At 47.2% G+C, this 17,580-nt stretch overlaps 1 protein-coding gene across 1 annotated transcript in view; it reads right to left on the reverse strand.

The window, feature by feature from the left end:
* Positions 1–1,115: 1,115 nt before the first annotated feature.
* gramd1bb (GRAM domain containing 1Bb) overlaps positions 1,116–17,580 on the reverse strand; it is a gene marked incomplete at its 3' end in the record, with an annotated part of 89,031 nt that continues 72,566 nt past the window's right edge. Inside the window, exons 4-19 of the mRNA XM_080006583.1 lie at positions 17,101–17,121; positions 10,075–10,159; positions 9,179–9,282; positions 8,900–8,995; positions 8,511–8,591; positions 8,138–8,253; positions 7,548–7,701; positions 6,296–6,488; positions 5,429–5,572; positions 4,898–5,016; positions 4,629–4,771; positions 4,424–4,527; positions 2,994–3,300; positions 2,095–2,202; positions 1,568–1,688; positions 1,116–1,205 (exon numbers count right to left, since the gene is read on the reverse strand). Coding sequence (XP_079862709.1) covers positions 1,116–1,205; positions 1,568–1,688; positions 2,095–2,202; positions 2,994–3,300; positions 4,424–4,527; positions 4,629–4,771; positions 4,898–5,016; positions 5,429–5,572; positions 6,296–6,488; positions 7,548–7,701; positions 8,138–8,253; positions 8,511–8,591; positions 8,900–8,995; positions 9,179–9,282; positions 10,075–10,159; positions 17,101–17,121 — 1,986 coding nt within the window. The remainder of the gene's footprint in view (positions 1,206–1,567; positions 1,689–2,094; positions 2,203–2,993; positions 3,301–4,423; positions 4,528–4,628; positions 4,772–4,897; positions 5,017–5,428; positions 5,573–6,295; positions 6,489–7,547; positions 7,702–8,137; positions 8,254–8,510; positions 8,592–8,899; positions 8,996–9,178; positions 9,283–10,074; positions 10,160–17,100; positions 17,122–17,580) is intronic.

A 17,580-nucleotide genomic window follows, 5' to 3' on the forward strand; every position in this document is an offset into this window, starting at 1 on the left:
GTCTGATGTGTACGTGTGCAAAACGAAGGTGATGAAGACCGCGCACGAGGAGAAAAAACGTCAGAGCGTCAGCCCCCGGGATTTCGGTCACAATGGCAGCAGAATCGACCGAAAAAAATCCCCTGGACGATGATTGTGAAATAAAAAAAACCCCAAAAAACTAAAACGACTTGAGGATTCTGGAGCGATCCATTCAGTCTACAGCTGTGGGGGGGGATAAACAACAAGAACAACAAGAACAACAAAAACAAGATGAACTGAGCAAACAGGTGTGTACAGCATCTTACATTCAGTCTAAAGTGAAAGTCGTCGGTAGAGACGTGTGGCCCCGCAAGCCCCGGCTCCGTCGGGGAACCAGCCCCGACCGGACGCCCCGGGGCCCCGACTAGAACAAGGCAGTAGGGGCCGACGAGCCCATGAGTTTCCACCCCCCTCCCTCTCCCCCCTCCCCCCTGCTCATCAGTGATCCCGGCCCCACAGTCTGAGCGGAGTATTGACGACAACAAAAACAAAAACAAAAACAAACAAACAAACAAACAAGGGACACTGCAGCGAGGACCTCTCGGGGCGAGACTGGTTCGGAACAGTCGAGAGAGTGTAGAAATAGAAACCCCCACCCCCATCCCCACCCTTTAGCAATCGCTCTTTGTTCTTCTTTTTTCTTTTCTTTTTGACACGCAGGTAGGAACGACAACCACACTAACGCTGACCGAGGGCGAGCTAGGGTGACCAAACGCATGCGGCGGCTTTCCCCTCTCTCTCTCTCTCTCTCTCCCCCTCCTCCCCCTCCCTCCCTCCCTCTCTCCCTGGTAGCCGTGGCTTACAGAAGAATGTTCAGAGCGACACACAAAACGAAAGAGGAGGGAGAAGGAAACCGTTCTCGGGATCTGTGCACCTTCCCACAATGCCTCAGTGTGCCCCCCCCCCCCCCCCCGTCAGCGTCCTCTTCGACCTGGAGGAGGATGTTTGGGGGGGTGGGTGGGGTGGGGGGGTGAGGGGGAGTCTCCGCTCGCTCCTCGCTCCTCCCGCCTCCCGGTTCCTCCGCGGTCCCTGTCGGCCGCGTCGTCGCAGGTCCCGTATTGCACAGAGCGTCCCGGTGGCCTGGGGTGGGCGTTTCAGTGGTAGCGACTCCTCTTCTCCTCGGCCTCGGAGCCGTAGTCCCTCAAGCCGACGCCCCGCTGGAGGTCCAGCAAGGAGTCTTTCATCTGGAGGCAGAGGACGGGGAGGGGGGGGGGGGGGTGAGCCAGGAACCCAGGAACGTGAGCTCGCACAACCGTACACAAGTCTGATCCTCAAGGGGGGGGGGGCAACGTCACTCATTTGATAGGAGGAAGTGTTGAGCGGGGTGTATGATTATAAAAATGGCTACCGAGGAGGAATGTGCAATGTGGTATATTCTCAACCGCTGCCGAAATTTTTTAACGGGAAGACGATCAGAACGTCCTTTAAATACGACGAGCTTTAGCACAAGGTATGCCAAAGTCTATCTCTGATGCCTGGTTCTGTTTATCTAATTGTTTTTTGTTTAGGCTTCAAGTTTCAAGGCGGATTCATTTGGTTTCCTGACCTGGTCCAGCAGCACCACGGACGACTTGATGATCTCCCTCCACTTCTGCATCTCCGTGTCATGGTAACGCTGCTGCGACTCCAGGAGCTGAGCCCACTCCATCTGTGTCTGAGGCAGCTTACTGCACGGGGACACACACGCACGCACACACACACACACACACACACACACACACACACACACACACACACACACACACACACACACACGTTTCAAGCCTTGAACATTTAAGGGACGAGTCTCCAGTGTTTTCCTGCCACCCGCACACCCACGTGGGTTCGGGTTGCGTGTGCACGTGTAAAACGTGTATAAGTGGCAGAGCGGGGTAGATGCGGGGGGGGGGAGAGAGAAAAACAACAGTTCACCGATCAAAGTTCCAGAGAAATTCCCAGTGGTGCAAAAAGCTTATTCTGTTCTCTCGATATCAGTGTGTGGAAATGTGAATGCTGCGGGAAAAACAATAAAAGTGGCTCTGGAAGCATAGGAGGGACGTTCAAAAAAGCCCCGACTGCGGGTGAGGGAGCTACCTCTCGTGGAGCCGCAGACCCTGCCAGGTGGTGAGCGACTGGGCGGAGTACTCCAGCATCCACAGCTTGTAGAACAGCATCATGTTGAGGAACACCAGCAGAACCAAGCTGGAAAAAAAAAAATTGTTCTTATTGTTCTTATTGTGCTTATTTTTATATTGTTATGAAACCACTCAGTATTCCTTATGCCTGACATGAGTGATCAGATCCTCTGTCGCGGAAACGCTAACATGCAGCAAAGACATGTACCTGAGACAGATCCTACAGAAGGCAATGAATGAAAGAAAGAAGAGAGAGGAGAGGCGTAAATAAAACAAAGACATAAAAAAAAAACCCCAAAAACAAACAAAACATTTACTAACATTGAACTGGAATTAAGAGGAATTCCACACAGAAAAATGGTAAAATCACCAAATTATATTACATTCTATTTAACCCTCGAATGCACAGGCAACTGGAGTTTTTACTGGAATATGGCCGGTCAAAAACAACCTGGCTTAAAAAAATTGTTTTGTTTTCATGTATAATTTTGAACAAAAAATATTGAATGAATGAATATTTAATTAAACAGTGAGAGAAACAACGAGTTCAAATAATCAGAAACATCACACTTAAGGAAATTCAAGGAATTTTAGATGAAACACATAGCAAGAAAACAATCAAACAATCATCCAGTCACGCCTTCTAGGGTTAAAATAGTTGCGTGTGTTTTTCTATATTTGAGTCTGTTTAATAACTTCTGGAGACAAGGGGCTGTTGCGTGTGTAGATTTAAGCTCATTTACAGAATAAAGTGTGTTCATACGAAGCCATTTTATTGGTGTGGTTCAGGCTCAACACGCTGCTCCTGCCGGGCGTGCGTGTCGTGTGTCGTGGTGTTTGGTCGTCACGGCGACTCACACGAAGCTGATGACGAGCAGCAGTTTGGAGACGCTGTACAGGGCCAGGCCGCTGGGCAGGTGGTGGTGGTGGTGCTCAGGGCTCTGGTGTCTGGTCTGGGTGGAGCCGGCTACCTGCTTGATGCGCTGGATCACCTCGTCGTCCGTCGGCGTGGTGACGGGGCTGAGGGCCTCGTCCAGGTGCTGGCTGCGCAGGTGCGGCAGCGGCCGCTTCCGCCGCCGCACCGTGGAGTTCTTCACCACCTTGGCCTTGGGGGACGGGCGGTGCGACTCCGTAAGCAGCTCCTCCACCTTGGACAGCTCCATCTCTGAGGGGGCACAGATATGTCGTGTTCACAATCAGAGAGACTATTTCCATATGAGAGGTTTCACAGGGGAAAGATGACTTGGTTTAACGCAGCGACGCACTGAAGAAAATCATAGGGATGGAATGATGGGGTCAACTTAAAAAAAAAAAAAAAAAAAAAAAAAAAAAATCTTTAAATTGTTAAACCTCTTTAAGTTTTACATTTCTCAATTGAATATGTGATATTTAATCTCTCAATTTCGAGTTGAAAACACCTAAGAAATACAGATTTGACCAATTTGAAACAATTGAAAAAAAAGTTGATCCAACATAAAGTGAAAATAGTAAAAACTGCAAGAACAGATGAAAATATGTCCAACAGTGTACGATGATGAGAACGATTGATTCCAAAATGTTTATTACCCTATCTCTAAGCCTTACTTGGAAGAGTGCGGATAACATTCACCATGGAAAAAAAACTCCAAAAACTAAAAAATAAATAAAATAAACAAACAATAATGCAGTTGTAAATGATCCCATTTAGAACACTTTGATGTGCTGCCAGCAGGAGCCGGGGATCGAACCAGGAATCCTCTGATTACACTCCGACCCGCTCTACCTGCGCCACCGTCGCCCCAGTGACATTTACATTATCAGTGCAGTACTTTACATAACAATATTTGGTTATGGGTTTTTTTCATTATGAATAAATAGAGGGTATTGAAATAGAGGTAAACTTAAGATGGCCTCTCACTGGTACAAAGAAAAATTAAATAGAATTATGCTGGGCTGGCCAATATTGACAGAATCAAGTATCACAGTCTTTTTTGATTGCTATGAATGTCTTGATATCGATAATTTGACGATATTTTCGGGACTGTTGGTGATTCCAAAAGGAATTTACACACAATAAATATTTGAGAAACAATCATTAGAAATGCGGAGCAAGCAGACAGGGGAGTTGATTAGAACATCTAGAACAGTCTGCCACGCTGAGAAAGTTGCTTCAGTCATTAATGGAATGCAGCCTTAAACATTGTGTGCTTTCTAGCCTCAGATCACAATATAGATATATCACCAAGACCCACATTAGACAGATTTGCTTTGTCGATGCACGGCTTTATGTTTGGCAGAACGGGTCTCACCCAGATGACGGAAGTTCTCGTCCAAGCCGCTCCAAAAGTTCTTCTCGATGAAACCTTTCACTAGACCCCACGGCTGCTTCCTGTAGCGCAGCTCAGTCGAGAGCCTACGAGAGACAGATGGACGGATGGATCAATGGAGCATTATGGGATGCAGACAGAACACAGGTGGCCTCCCCTCCATCCCCCGTGGGGGGGGGGTTCTCACCTCAGCCGGCACTTGTTCTTGGCCACCCTGGTGAGCATGTAGCGGTTGATGGTGTAGAAGTAGTCGTGGTAGGGCACGTCGTGGGTGATGACCTCGGCGTCGATGATGTAACACTCGCTCTCCTGGCTGGCCTTGTACAGCGTCTGGCGGAAAGACGGGAGGAGGACCGGGTTTCATCAAAAAACCTTTTCCCACGTGGGATTCAATTCTCCACTGATTATTTTTCTTTTTTTTTGGGGGGGGGGGGGGGGGGGGGTGTTGACGCTGACCTGCGTCTCCGTGACTGTGGCGGTCTTGGGGGCGAGGGGGTTGGACAGGGAGATGGTGTACATGATCTCTCTGGTCTGGTTCCCGGCGTCCTCCTTCTTCCACGGGTGATACGCCACGTCTGCAAAGGAGATCAACGCCACCGGTGATAATCAAATACCGTATTCATCATGGAAGAATCAAACAACGATCGTTCAGCAGGGCCTCGAATCAAGCCTCAGGCCAGTAACTCTGGTTTTCGGTTTGAAAGATGACGTCTTCGACCACTTGTAATAGCATAATAATAGCGTATCCCTCCCCAACGACACCTCACAGCCTTTGTCTTAAACACATGCTGACCTACATTATGATCTACCAATGTGTTTTTGTTGTGTAATCTGATTATTCTGCACCAGTTCATCTGATTATTCCGCACTAGTTGTCGATGAGTAACGTATGCATAAATCTCTTTTGAATTTTGCAGATCCATCTAATCTAAAAAAGAAAAAAAAAAACAAACCCACCACGCAAACCGAAGAGCCTGAGGATCTGACCTGAGAACCGGCGCTGCTCCATGAAGTCGCTCATGAACTGCGACTCCGTGAAGAGGATGTCGTACAGCTTGTCCACGCTGAACTTGTAGACCTCGTTGATGTACTGTCGGCCGTTCAGGTCGTCGTGGAAGGCCTGCACCTCGCCTGCTCCACACACACAGGTACATCGTAGATCAGAGGCGTCTAGTACGGCCGCTTTGATGAAGGCTACGGGTGCTTTGTACACCACTCGGTGAATAAGTCAGATTTTGTCAGGAAATGTAGGGATGTGATATTCCGTTTAAAGAGTGTGAAGAGAGCCTCATCGGGCCGGGCTGCTTTATTAAAGCGGTACTTCAACCAACAACCTGTACTTTAAGCTGAAAAGGGGTATACTCTGTGTGTGTGTGTGTGTGTATATATATATATATATATATACACATATATACACACACACATACACCGTTTCTTTACAATATGATCCAATAGGCATTACAAATGGTAAGTGTGGCTCAGAAGCGCCATCTACTGGTTGCAATCACCACAGAGCATGCAGGGCGTTGTCCTTTAGTGGGGCTCTACGTCGGGTATTAAAAAGCAAATAAAAAGCAAATATCAGCAAAGATGGAGAGGAGGTCCAAGGTAACAATGTGAAACCACGCCTATTTTCAAACTTTTCGGAATTCAGACGCTCACTCCTTGGCCATTGGGAATTTTTCAAAGTTTGCCAGTGACTGAAATTGCTCTTTGAGTCACGCACAGAGAACATGAAACAACCTCCTTCCTGATAAGGACAGATGATCATCCTCTTAAAAAGCAGGCACGGGGTTCACAGCTTCACAAGCTGAAATTGCGGAATGGAGCCCCCCCGAACACGGCGCGACGTACCCTCGTCGTGCGTCTCGGAGGAATCGCTGAGCTCCGTGGGGATGTCCTCGTTGTCGTTGAAGTCGAGCGAGGGAGAGGGCACGGGGCCGCCCGGCCCGCTCACCTCGCTGATCTTCTCCTCCACCACCAGCGGCACCGCCAGCAGCTCCCCGTCTGGCAGACAGTCTGCGTATTCGTCCGACGGGAGGTCGAACTGGCCGAGGGGGAGAGAATGTGTCACTTACAGCAGCAGGCCTCTCGCAGCAAACATGGATGTGTAAAAGCTAAAAATGACAAGAGACCCATATTGGAACCCGCTTTCACCAGACGTCCACATTAAAAATAACCAGTTTGGTGTAATGTGTTTTCCCTCTTATACCCAGGCCTTAAAGAAAAAAAAAAAACCACATTTCAAAGCACATTTCATTTGGATTGGTGTGACAGGAAAATTGTTGATTAATTAATCCGTCATTCTTTGACGGATCAAGTGAGAGGAAAACTGACTTTAAGAGACAGAATTGAGGTCCCAAACCCCTCAAACGCGGAGTTATGCATACAACTCTCTGTGTGATTTGTCTACAGAAAGGCACAGATTGATGTCAATACGATTCATATTTTTTCCACATGCAAGTGAGGTTGTTCTGCATAAATATTTAGTCCGCCAGAGAGGAAGAGCCCAAGACCTTCATCAAACCGCTCCACATCAAATACCTCCTAATATGAAGCACTGATATTAAGCACGGGTGCTTTCTAAACCAGGTCAGTCAGATAAACACACAGAGCACGGACGCGAGGAGCACGGGATTAACAATGGGATCCTAAAACTGAGACAGCGGGGATCAATTATTAATCCATCTTGCACAAAGTCATAAATGATTTGCGAAAAACAATCTTCAAATAGAGACAAACGAGACTAGGTTGGAAAAAAAACCCTGCAATCTTCAAAGAAATCAAATTTTTGAGAGATGGGATACGGGATTAAATGACACTTGTTGGGAATCCAATACATTATTAAACGCTACAACGACTCCAAGCAACCCAATTCGCTGATTTGGGGGTTGGGAAGGCATTCTAAAGGTTGTTGGTTTGATCCCAGGCTCCTCCTGCTAGCATGCTGTAGTGTCCTTGAGCAAGACACTTAACCCCTAATTGCTCCTGATGGCTGCGTCCGTCTGTGTTTGAATAATTGTAAGTCGCTTGGGATAAAAGCGTCTGCTCAATGCAATGTAATGTAATTCATTTTCTGGGCGCGCGGTGCAGGAAATGCCCTCACCGTGATGGCTGTGTCGTTGCCGGGGATGCCGCTGTTGTGGATCACCTTCCTGTGCAGCGGAGGCGGGCTTCCCTCGGGCTTGGCGTCGGCGCTGCTCTTGGACGAGTTGTCGTTGTTGATCTCGTTTTCCTCGTTGGGGATCTCCTCACAGAAGCTGCGGACGGCGGGAACCGAGTCATGAGTCCGGAATCGGATATCTACACTTCTTGTCTTTTATGGGTGGGTTTTTGCCATAGATTACAATCCTGTACATTCTGTTTTTGAACAAATTTGAGAAATGTATAACTGAGTGTGTGCGCTTAGATGAGCATGAGGCAGGAAGACAACATGACATCTAAGAATGTGTATGTGTTTACTGTACATCAGAGATTGCGTTCACCGGTAATCACTGGCTTTTGGCCGGTAATTTAGAATAAATTACGAGGTAATTAAATGTAAGGCCTGCTGGACGTTCTGGCTGACGAAAATAGTCAACGATTATAGAGAGATCACGGGTCAGAAAGTATTTCTGACCAGGTCAAGGCCTTCTTCTATGACTTTAATAATTGTGTTTAGATGCCAGGATGAACACCCGGCGGTACCGGACTCACCCCATGGTGTTGAAGTCATCGTCGGGTGGGACATAGTCTTCATCATCGCTGGTCAGGCCCAGTTCGTTGCCATAGCACTGGTGGACAAAGTGCCACAGCTCTTTGGGGCACAGGGGCTGCAGCCAGAGGAACAAGCAGGGGAACAGGGCGGGGGGCGGGGGGGGTCCAGAACATTCACATGTTTTGATTATATGTGTTTAAAAACAAGAATACACAGCAAACAACGTTTTAATGTGTTCCAGAGGTGGGGAAAAAAATCCGGGTTCAGAAAGCGGGTGAAATTCAACTCCGGGATTTTGCTTCAACCATGTGGATTTGCTGGAGGTCTTTCACTTTCCGAACCTGGAACTTTCCACCACGAGACTGCTCTCACCTTGTCCAGCAGAGCGTTCTGCCACAGTCTGAACATCATCATGTAGGTCCGGTCCCGAGCTCCGAACGAGGTGAAAAAGTGCTGAGGAGAGTGAGAGGAATCAATGAGGAATTTATCCCAAGATGAGGGAATGGCAATAAATAAACAATAAATAATAGATAAATACACAAACAACAAATAAACAATACCCTCATCTTCACCAGGATACTTCAATGTATTTTACTTACTTTCAACCGTAACATTGTAAGAGCAGAAATCATTATTCATGTAAGATGAAATATATCCGAAATTGAAATTTCTCACTTGACGATGGTTTCCATCTGAAGGAAATCTATCATGTTTGTATGGTAATGTAATATCGAGGGAAAAAATGTTTCTACCTGTCTTACCTTCTCAGTGTCTGTGCAGACCTGGATGGCGTTGGGAATGAGGCGCGCTGTCTTCTCTTTCGTCATCGAGCAGATGTCCTTTAGCCGCACTGTCAGCTACACACACACACACACACACACACACACACACACACACACACACACACACACACACACACACACACACACACACACACACACACAGCATAGACATATGCACATTACAGCACCAGCTTTTTCAAAGTAATGACCATAACAGGAATGTGGATGCAAGGAGCCCAGTAAAGATGCTGTGCGTACCAGTGTTTCCCAACGGAAGATGTTGCTATAGAAACAGATCCAGTTTTCAGAGAGGTAGAGTCGTCCCTGCAGCAGGATATCCCTTTGTAGGGCACAGGAGTAGTCTAGCAGGAGAAAACCCAAAAAACCAAAATAATCCCAAAACTTAAGTCATAAATGCCGAGCTGCAACAGCATGGAACAAAGGGAACAAAGACAGCATAAGTGCATAGATGGAGCTGAAACTGAATTACATTTTTGGGACTCATTCTGCAATTCTTTGGCCAATCTCATTATACGCTAAGGCTAGGTGGTTAACTTCTGGGACTTAAACGTCACATGACTCAGTTGCAAATTCCCTCTGTTGATCCGACTATTACAGAGAAGCACAGTTTCTTTATGTAGCATTTATTATGTATGTATAGGTCCAAAAATCATCCAAATTACGTTATATAACATTGTGAATGTATTGTAACGTAAAACCCCATATTTTGTATCATATCGCCTTGGATCCTTTGACATCGTGGAAAGTCCGGGCATGGAAACGAGGACACACATCGGTCGATTATTGGACCACAACATTGTGTGATGGTCATTTTCAACACAATTTTGATCAGCTAAGTTTACAAGTGGTATTATACCCACGAGTACTTTTACAAGCAAGTCTATCCCTGGGGAAAGTTTGCATATTTTACCAAAAATCGCAGGAAGCCAAATCTGAGCACCAGTTTTTGTTATAGTGTTAACCAGTTGTTAGGTTGGGCGTTTTCAAGGTTTTACGCATTTGGTTCATCGGTATCGTCAACAGGCTGTGTGAGGATGGTAGTGAATGACTCTGTATTTCGGGGATGTGGAGAGCTGTGCCAGCTGCACAAGTGGCTCCCGAGGCCCTTGTTTGTCTGCCGCGGTGTCACTTACCCACGATAAGTCTCTCCGTGTCAGGGAGCTGCTTGAAGAGCTTCCTGAAGTCCTCATTACGCTGCTTGTACGTTGGGCTCAGCACCTGCAAGGGGGGAGGGCACAAGTGGTTTGGATGAAACCACTAAAACCAAACCCCCACACTCGTCCACTCCCTCTCACTCCACTCTTTCGACTCGCGCGCTCATTCACCTCGTGCGCCGCGGCTTGCGTCGCGTCGCCCTACCCCGACGTGAGGCGGCCTCGTGAGAAACCGCCCCACAAGCAGGGTTACGGTTATGGTTAGACCGAATGATTCCATGCAATGTGCACTGAGAGCCGTGGGGGTTTTTGACAAGCGCTGTTTAATGGATGTCTAGCGCGTGGCATGCAGGAGTGCGTGGTCTGAGTCGAGACTGCATCCCTGACGTTGTTTTGTCCCCGTGTGATGCCAAGCGCAGCTCCGGTGTCACATCAGCCCGACACAGTCACGGTCATTCAGTAAACATGCTGTTGTGGCAAAAAAGCAGTTTTCTGCACAAGGCACAATTTCAAGCTACAGAGGTTTCCAGCGACATGGCCTTTGTCCTGTGACAAGGAATAGGAACGTCCATACAACGCAACGCCAGGCTGTGTATAAACACATTTCCGATACCAAATCTAACACACCTGCTGTTTGGAGCCTCGAAGGATGTCAAGTGTTCTAAGAAATTATATAAGAAATAATTTCAGGTGAATCTAACCCCCCACCCCCCCAAGCGAAGCTGTAATGAGGGCTCTAAGTGTCAGAGCCAGATGCTTTTACTTGAACAGGAACGCTCAAGAGAAGGAGTTACAACGTAGAGTACATCCTCCTTACAGAGAACCCCCTCCCCCCTATGTTTTTGGAACACCGTTAAGGATAGAAACATCTTGCTCAAGTTAAAATCCACTATGTTTTGCTGCACTCCAAAAACAGGTTTCGTAAGGTGTGGAAATACCGACGTCCAGACACACGTTCCTCTTTTGACGAAGCTTCAACATGAAAAAACAAAAAAAAAACGGGGTGGCCGTTATATTTCACATTTCACCGTAATCACATGTGAGCTCGCAGATTCGTCTGGTTCCCAGGCTACGCAATGGCCCCCAGACAGAGAGTCTGAATGAGCCCAGGGAGAATTGGAATAGCTGTGACTCATAGTGAAGTCAGTTGTTTGTTGAGTGCAAGGCAGTTGCAGAACTAACGCTCACGTTGACCTGTTTTCTGCTTATAACACCCTTCTTAGGGTTTCTTTGAGGGTGGGGGAGGTTAACTTACGGCGGGGACCTCTTCGTTGTCCCAGTCCAAGTTCTGGAGGTCCGGGTCCGCCCAGCCCCACTCCCCCCCGGCGTTGGCCGGGCCCCGCAGGAGCAACCTGGCCAACGCCTTGTCCAGTTCCGGCATGGCCTCCCAGTCCGACATGGTCGCCAGGGCGTCGTCGTCGGGGTCCATGGCTATCACACTAGATCCCAGGGAGACCCAGACATGAAAATCCGAAATTGCAGGCGCGGCGAGGGGGTTCCCCTGGTCTTTGGAAAAATGTGAGGTTTGCCAATGGAGTGGAGGTTCAAGATGAGGGATTCAGGGAGAGCACTAAGTGTTGTTTTGGGTGCTGCTCCCTCTCAGCGTCGTGCGCTGGACCCAGCTGACTCCTGCCACATGATCCCCGTCTCTCACTCGCCTCTGACTCTGTCTCTTTCTTTCACACACACACACACACACACACACACACACACACACACACACACACACACACACACACACACACACACACACACACACACACACACACACACACACACACACACACACACACACACACACACACACAGAGGAGTTGCAGCCGTTGCCCTCTAGTAACCCTGGTCCACAAGTCCTTTATTATTGTGGTTGTTGACTCTTTCCTTTTTCTTTTCTTCCTCCACCCAACTTCTCTTGGTAAGCGCACACACTCAGTGTGTGTGTGTGTGTGTGTGTGTTTGTTCGTAGTTCAGAATTCACAACTGCTCCATTTAAATGAAGTCACCGCGGGTTGGTGAAGTTTTCTTTGTTCCGGATGGATCACACCAAGGCTTTGAAAATAAAATAATCAAAAAGAAAAGCTTGATAAAAACCAAGGGTTGCTGTTGCTGTCGAAAGCAAAGAGCGCGTTGAGTCCATTTCGCCGTCCGACGAGATACAGTTACAGAAGACAGATGTGAGCACAACCTCCTGTTACCGCCAAGCGCAAAACAAGACCATTAATCTTGACAGGGAGTTCTCCGTGTCGCATGCCTGTGCTTGGAGAGCAGGCTGGAGGGGCTGGGCTGACATAAATCTCATCTCTCGTTTCGCCCGCTCGCTCTGAAGTGGTCGTGGACGACGAAGGAGACGCAGTGGAGTTGGGAGTCCAGTCCGATACCATGGCCGCACTGCGTGGAAAGCTGCTGTCCCAGGGCTTTCATAGCGTTCACGCCCCTCCCTCTCCCACGTGCAGTTCCTGTCGAGGTGGTCCCCGCTCTCCTAAAAGGCCACCAGTGTTCTCCAGAACGATCGCTGCCATTGATGGACGTGACCTTATCTCCATTCCCGTCAAAGTAAAACTAAATCAACGGTCATGGTCGCTACCCGCGGTGTGCACCCCGCATCTGTTCCCTGGAATTCGGTCAGGAATTTGGTCTTTCCTGTACGGCTCCCCCCTACCCCCTCCTCTGGTCTCAACCAGCAACCAAAATAAATAAAGTACCACTGCAGGGAGGTGGATGTGACTTGGGCATTACCCTCAAAAGCAGCCTTCATGGAAAACACTGCAGATCATTCAGAAGCAACAATATACTTCACCCAGCTCAGACGCCTTTTTATGCTACAGGGGGAGAATTTGACTGACATGAGACCCACCTCATAAAAACCCCAATCATTCCCCCCTCCAAGACATTGTGACCTCTGTGCTCGGCAAAACTCATTCGATCCATTTTGTTCGGGTTCATAATGGCTGAAGAGACCAAGGATGTAGCAACAGGGTTGGGATCATCAGGATGGACGGTGTCACGGTCCTTGGCAGAGAAAAGGAGTCTCGGTTTGTTGTCTTGACGGCGATGCAGACAATGTTCAGGGTAGACGTTAACGATTAACCTGCTGGACAAACAATGGGAGATATCGGAGACTGGCACTGCAAACTAGGGTGCGGCTGGAGCCATTTTATGGGGGCTAGGAATGGGGTGTATACGGATAGTGTGTGCGTGTGTGTGTGTGTGTGTGTGTGTAGTGCATGAGAGTGTGTGTGTAGGGGGTGGCTGCTCATCAGGACCACAATGGAGCCATTCTATCACTCCGGCTGTCCTTGTATTGATGGAAAAGCGGGCAAAGTATGTGTTTGTGTTATAGATCCAAAAAAAAAAAAAAGATGTTACACTTACAGGGACTACTTACTGGGACTATTTTTAGTCTGCTAATTGGACTGGTGCAAACATATTCATCTGGCCGTTGAGTATAAGAAACCACATACTACGGCGCCCACACCTGTTGTTCTTTATGTATGTCAGTGGTATTCAAACTTTTTTCCCTTTCAAGGACTTAACGCCCCTCTCTCCCAATAGTGCAAAGAAAAAAATGCTAACTAATATATAGGTTTATAGTAAACCAGGTCGAGCAGTCACATTCATTTGTGGCACAAAGGTGCACAACTAATGAAAAAATAAATAATGAAAATAAATAATGAAAATAAATTTAAATATTAATAAATTGTATTATTTAATATTTGTTTTTATTTTTTTATTTATATTACTATTAGGGGTCCAGCCCAAAGGGGTGGGAGCCTGATTGTTTTTTTTGCCCGGTGCTCAGAAACCATTGAAACCATGGTCATGAATGATAGATAGTTGTATTCCCGGCGGTCCAGACAGGCTGTCGTCCAAGTTCCATCCACATCGGGTTGAACTTGTGTAAGGAGTTACGCAAGAATTGGTCACAGAGAAGCGTCACTGCCTCACGGCGTCATCATTGTGTGACACGGCACATCCCAAACCAACTCGTACGACGCGTCGCAGCTGCCCGGCTGCGGATAGACAGCACCCGGACTTTCTAATTATTGTTCTTATGTATTGTAATTATGGGTCTTTAAAAAAAGGGAATTCAAGACAAGGACTCCCGAAACACAAGCAGTTGACCAACTGTCAGAGCAGAGAGAACACGGTGGAGCACCGCAACACCACCGTCCACAACAAGTAATTACAGTTTGGATGAATACAGACAGCTACTCTGAGGACAGCTGTATACCGACACACACCAAAGTGACTTAGCCCTCAGAATATATAGAAATTCCAGAAAAATATATTTCTACAGATACCTATGTCTATATTTACCTGCATATCCCGATATACATTTGTATTAGTCTTTAGATATTAAGCCAAATTCCAAATTAATCGTGTCCTGCAAACATTATACTTCATAGTCAAAACCAGATGTGTTGTTATTATAACATAAGGGTGCATTCCATCACATCCATAGACAATTCATTTGGTTATATGTCCTCCTGAAATAAAGTTAGTTATAATTATAACCATAATTAATTACAAAGTAAAAGGAACATGTATTTATTGTGTCTGTGTTATGAAATAATCACATTCATTTTGTGTTTTCTCATTCCAGATGCCACAGAAGAGCCAAAAGTCGAAGACAGCAAAAAAGCGTGCTGCCCTAGAGGTCGCCAATCAGATACTGGGATGACAATGAGACACGAAGACACAAACTCCCAAAATACAAGCAGTTTATTAACTGTCCGAACAGCCATCCCCTGCAAGGCACCTCGCAGAACGCGGGGGCAGCAGCTCCCTGATACCGAAGCACAGAGATACAGATCCAGGAGAGACACGTCACACTGACTAACCTGGACCCTATGCATTTCTGCCTGGAGCTATATTATTATTTTTAGTGTCTTTCACATTCTAGCACCCCTCTCTTGCAATTCCTCCGTGGCCCACTGGGGTGGGGCGGGGGGGTTTAAATACCTCTGATCTATGTAATACCACACTAAACAATCCAATACTGTAACTGTTACCCATAACTACCTTGACTCGGTCTGTATCTTTGATTAGGAAGTCGGTTTCACACAGGAGTGTGTGTATGTGCGTCTCCCCCAGGCTCAGAACATTTGGACGGTTGGGGTGTAATCACAGATGGCTCAGTGCCATGGGAGGTCATCATTGCCATGTAGAGACACACCATACACTGCTGCATGCACATAAGCCACACACACACACACACACACACACACACACACACACATACACACACACACACACACACACACACACACACACACACACACACACACACACACACACACACACACACACACACACACACACACACACACACACACACACAGCCCCAGCCATGCAGGCCGGTGGATCTGGGCATACGTCCAATCTCACAACAGGTCTGCCACTTATACACACAGAGGAGTATATGATACCCCAAAAATGTAACGCTTATCTGTTGTAAAATACACAAAGACACCAAGTCTGGAAGATATAAAGACCAAGGAACACATCTGATCCTGAGGTGGGTTCTAGTTTACTAAACCCATGTCTCAGTTGTCTCAAGGGATTTCAATTCCTTCTTCATGCGCACCCACCTTTTCAAATTCACCTCCCTTCATAGTGATAATCTGGGTTCATTTGAAAACGTTTACATTAAACATTAGAAATCGTTAGGCCTTTTCATCATCTCATGTTACCTCAGAGCAACATCAAATGCCAAAATTGGTCATTTGATGTTCGCCTCTCTTATAAGTGAGTAGGCTTAGAAAGAAATGTTCGTCGACCGCTCTGCTCACGCCCAAACCCCGACGTTGAGAACACCCTGCGTCCGGTGGGCATTACACACATGAATAATTAGCTCAATTCTCCCCGAGGGGATCGTTGACTAAAGTGCTGGAGTAGAGGAAGGCATGCTGGGACTGAAAGCACGATGCTCCTTTCTCCGTCCCGCTCAACGGCGCTCTGAATGACCTATCGGTTTGTTAAATACGGTGAACGGCCCGGAAGACTGTCTGCCACCTGTTGCAAACCAAAATACTACTACACGCGGCACACCTAACCAAAGTGTGTGGGGGCGTAAAGTTTCAGATCCGAGAAAGGGTTCGGATTGTCGGTGAGAATCGGGGGCATTTGTATTTGTCGCTGCACAGGTGGCAAACAGGTCGGCTGGAGGTTAATGTGATGAAAAGAAGTGAGACCGGGAGGACAGAATGCCCCATTCAGCCGCAAAACAAAGAGAGAGCGAGAGAGAGAGAGAGAGAGAGGGAGAGAGAAAGAGAGAGAGAGAGAAAGAGAGAGAGAGAGAGAGAGAGGGGGAAAGGAGTTCAAGGCTTGCACAAGAATACGAATCATGCTTACTCTCAGGATGTGTTGTCTTTCATGCTGGGGAGAGAGGGGGAGAGGTATACAGACATAGGGTATAAAACAAAATAAAGCAATAAAACAACACAAAATGGGGAAAAAAAGGGGTCTAACAGGACCAGAAAGACATCAACACCATCAGGACCGAGTGGGTGTGTAATTTGGACTTGGAAAATAAGGCTACCACACCACCTTGTGGTCAAATATGGACATACAAATATATTCATTGTCTTCAGCACCGGTAGACGAAGGACTCGGGCTGCGTACTGCAGTTGCTAAATCCGAACCCGTATCCCCGCGTTCTCCTGCTTGCCCAGATTCCTAAATCCTAGAGGGGCCACCTGTTTCGGTTTAAAGCTTCGGCTAATCCCATCTCGCTGGACTAGTGACCCACACTAGTGACTTAACGCCCGAGCGGTGGGTTTAAACACAGTCGAGGTCAGGAGGCTCTCAGCTTGTACGCGATGCTCCACAAGCGACCGCAGGACACCAGAAAGTAACAAACACACACACACGCACGCGCACACGCACACGCACGCACACACACACACACACACACACACACACACACACACATTATATCATAAATATACAAACACATTCGCTGACAAAATCCACATGAAGAAATAAAAACAAGTGTCTACTTACATTGTACCAGCTTTGGCTCTTCTGTTGGGAAAAGGGGGATAGAGAGAGAGAGACAGGACATGATTTAAACAGTTTGAAAGTAGCACAAAGCAAATTTGCGGGGTCCCCACACAGTGAATACAGTACGGACACAGTGAGGCCATCGCTGCTGATCTGAACTAGGGCTTTTATTTGTAGTCGGTGTAAAGGTCATCCCTCCTATCGGACACACAGGAGGCAGGTGCGCTGTCCAAACACTTTAGTAAACAAAACCTGTGTCACTAACCCGTTTCTCCGGGAGAACACCTGCTCATTCTCAATCTTTTACACGGATTTTAAATGCTGATGAAATGCTGACGGCTTACCAGGGTCCAAGGCCAAGTTCTTTCAATGCAGTCTTTTGATGCAACCCAATGATACTGCACTCCAGATTAAGAGCACAATAATAAAGCCTTCTTTTAACACATTAAACCTATATTATATTGCACCTTAATACTAAAC

Source organism: Zeus faber (assembly GCF_960531495.2).
Source record: "Zeus faber genome assembly, chromosome: 9".
Classification (NCBI taxonomy): Eukaryota; Metazoa; Chordata; class Actinopteri; order Zeiformes; family Zeidae; genus Zeus; species Zeus faber.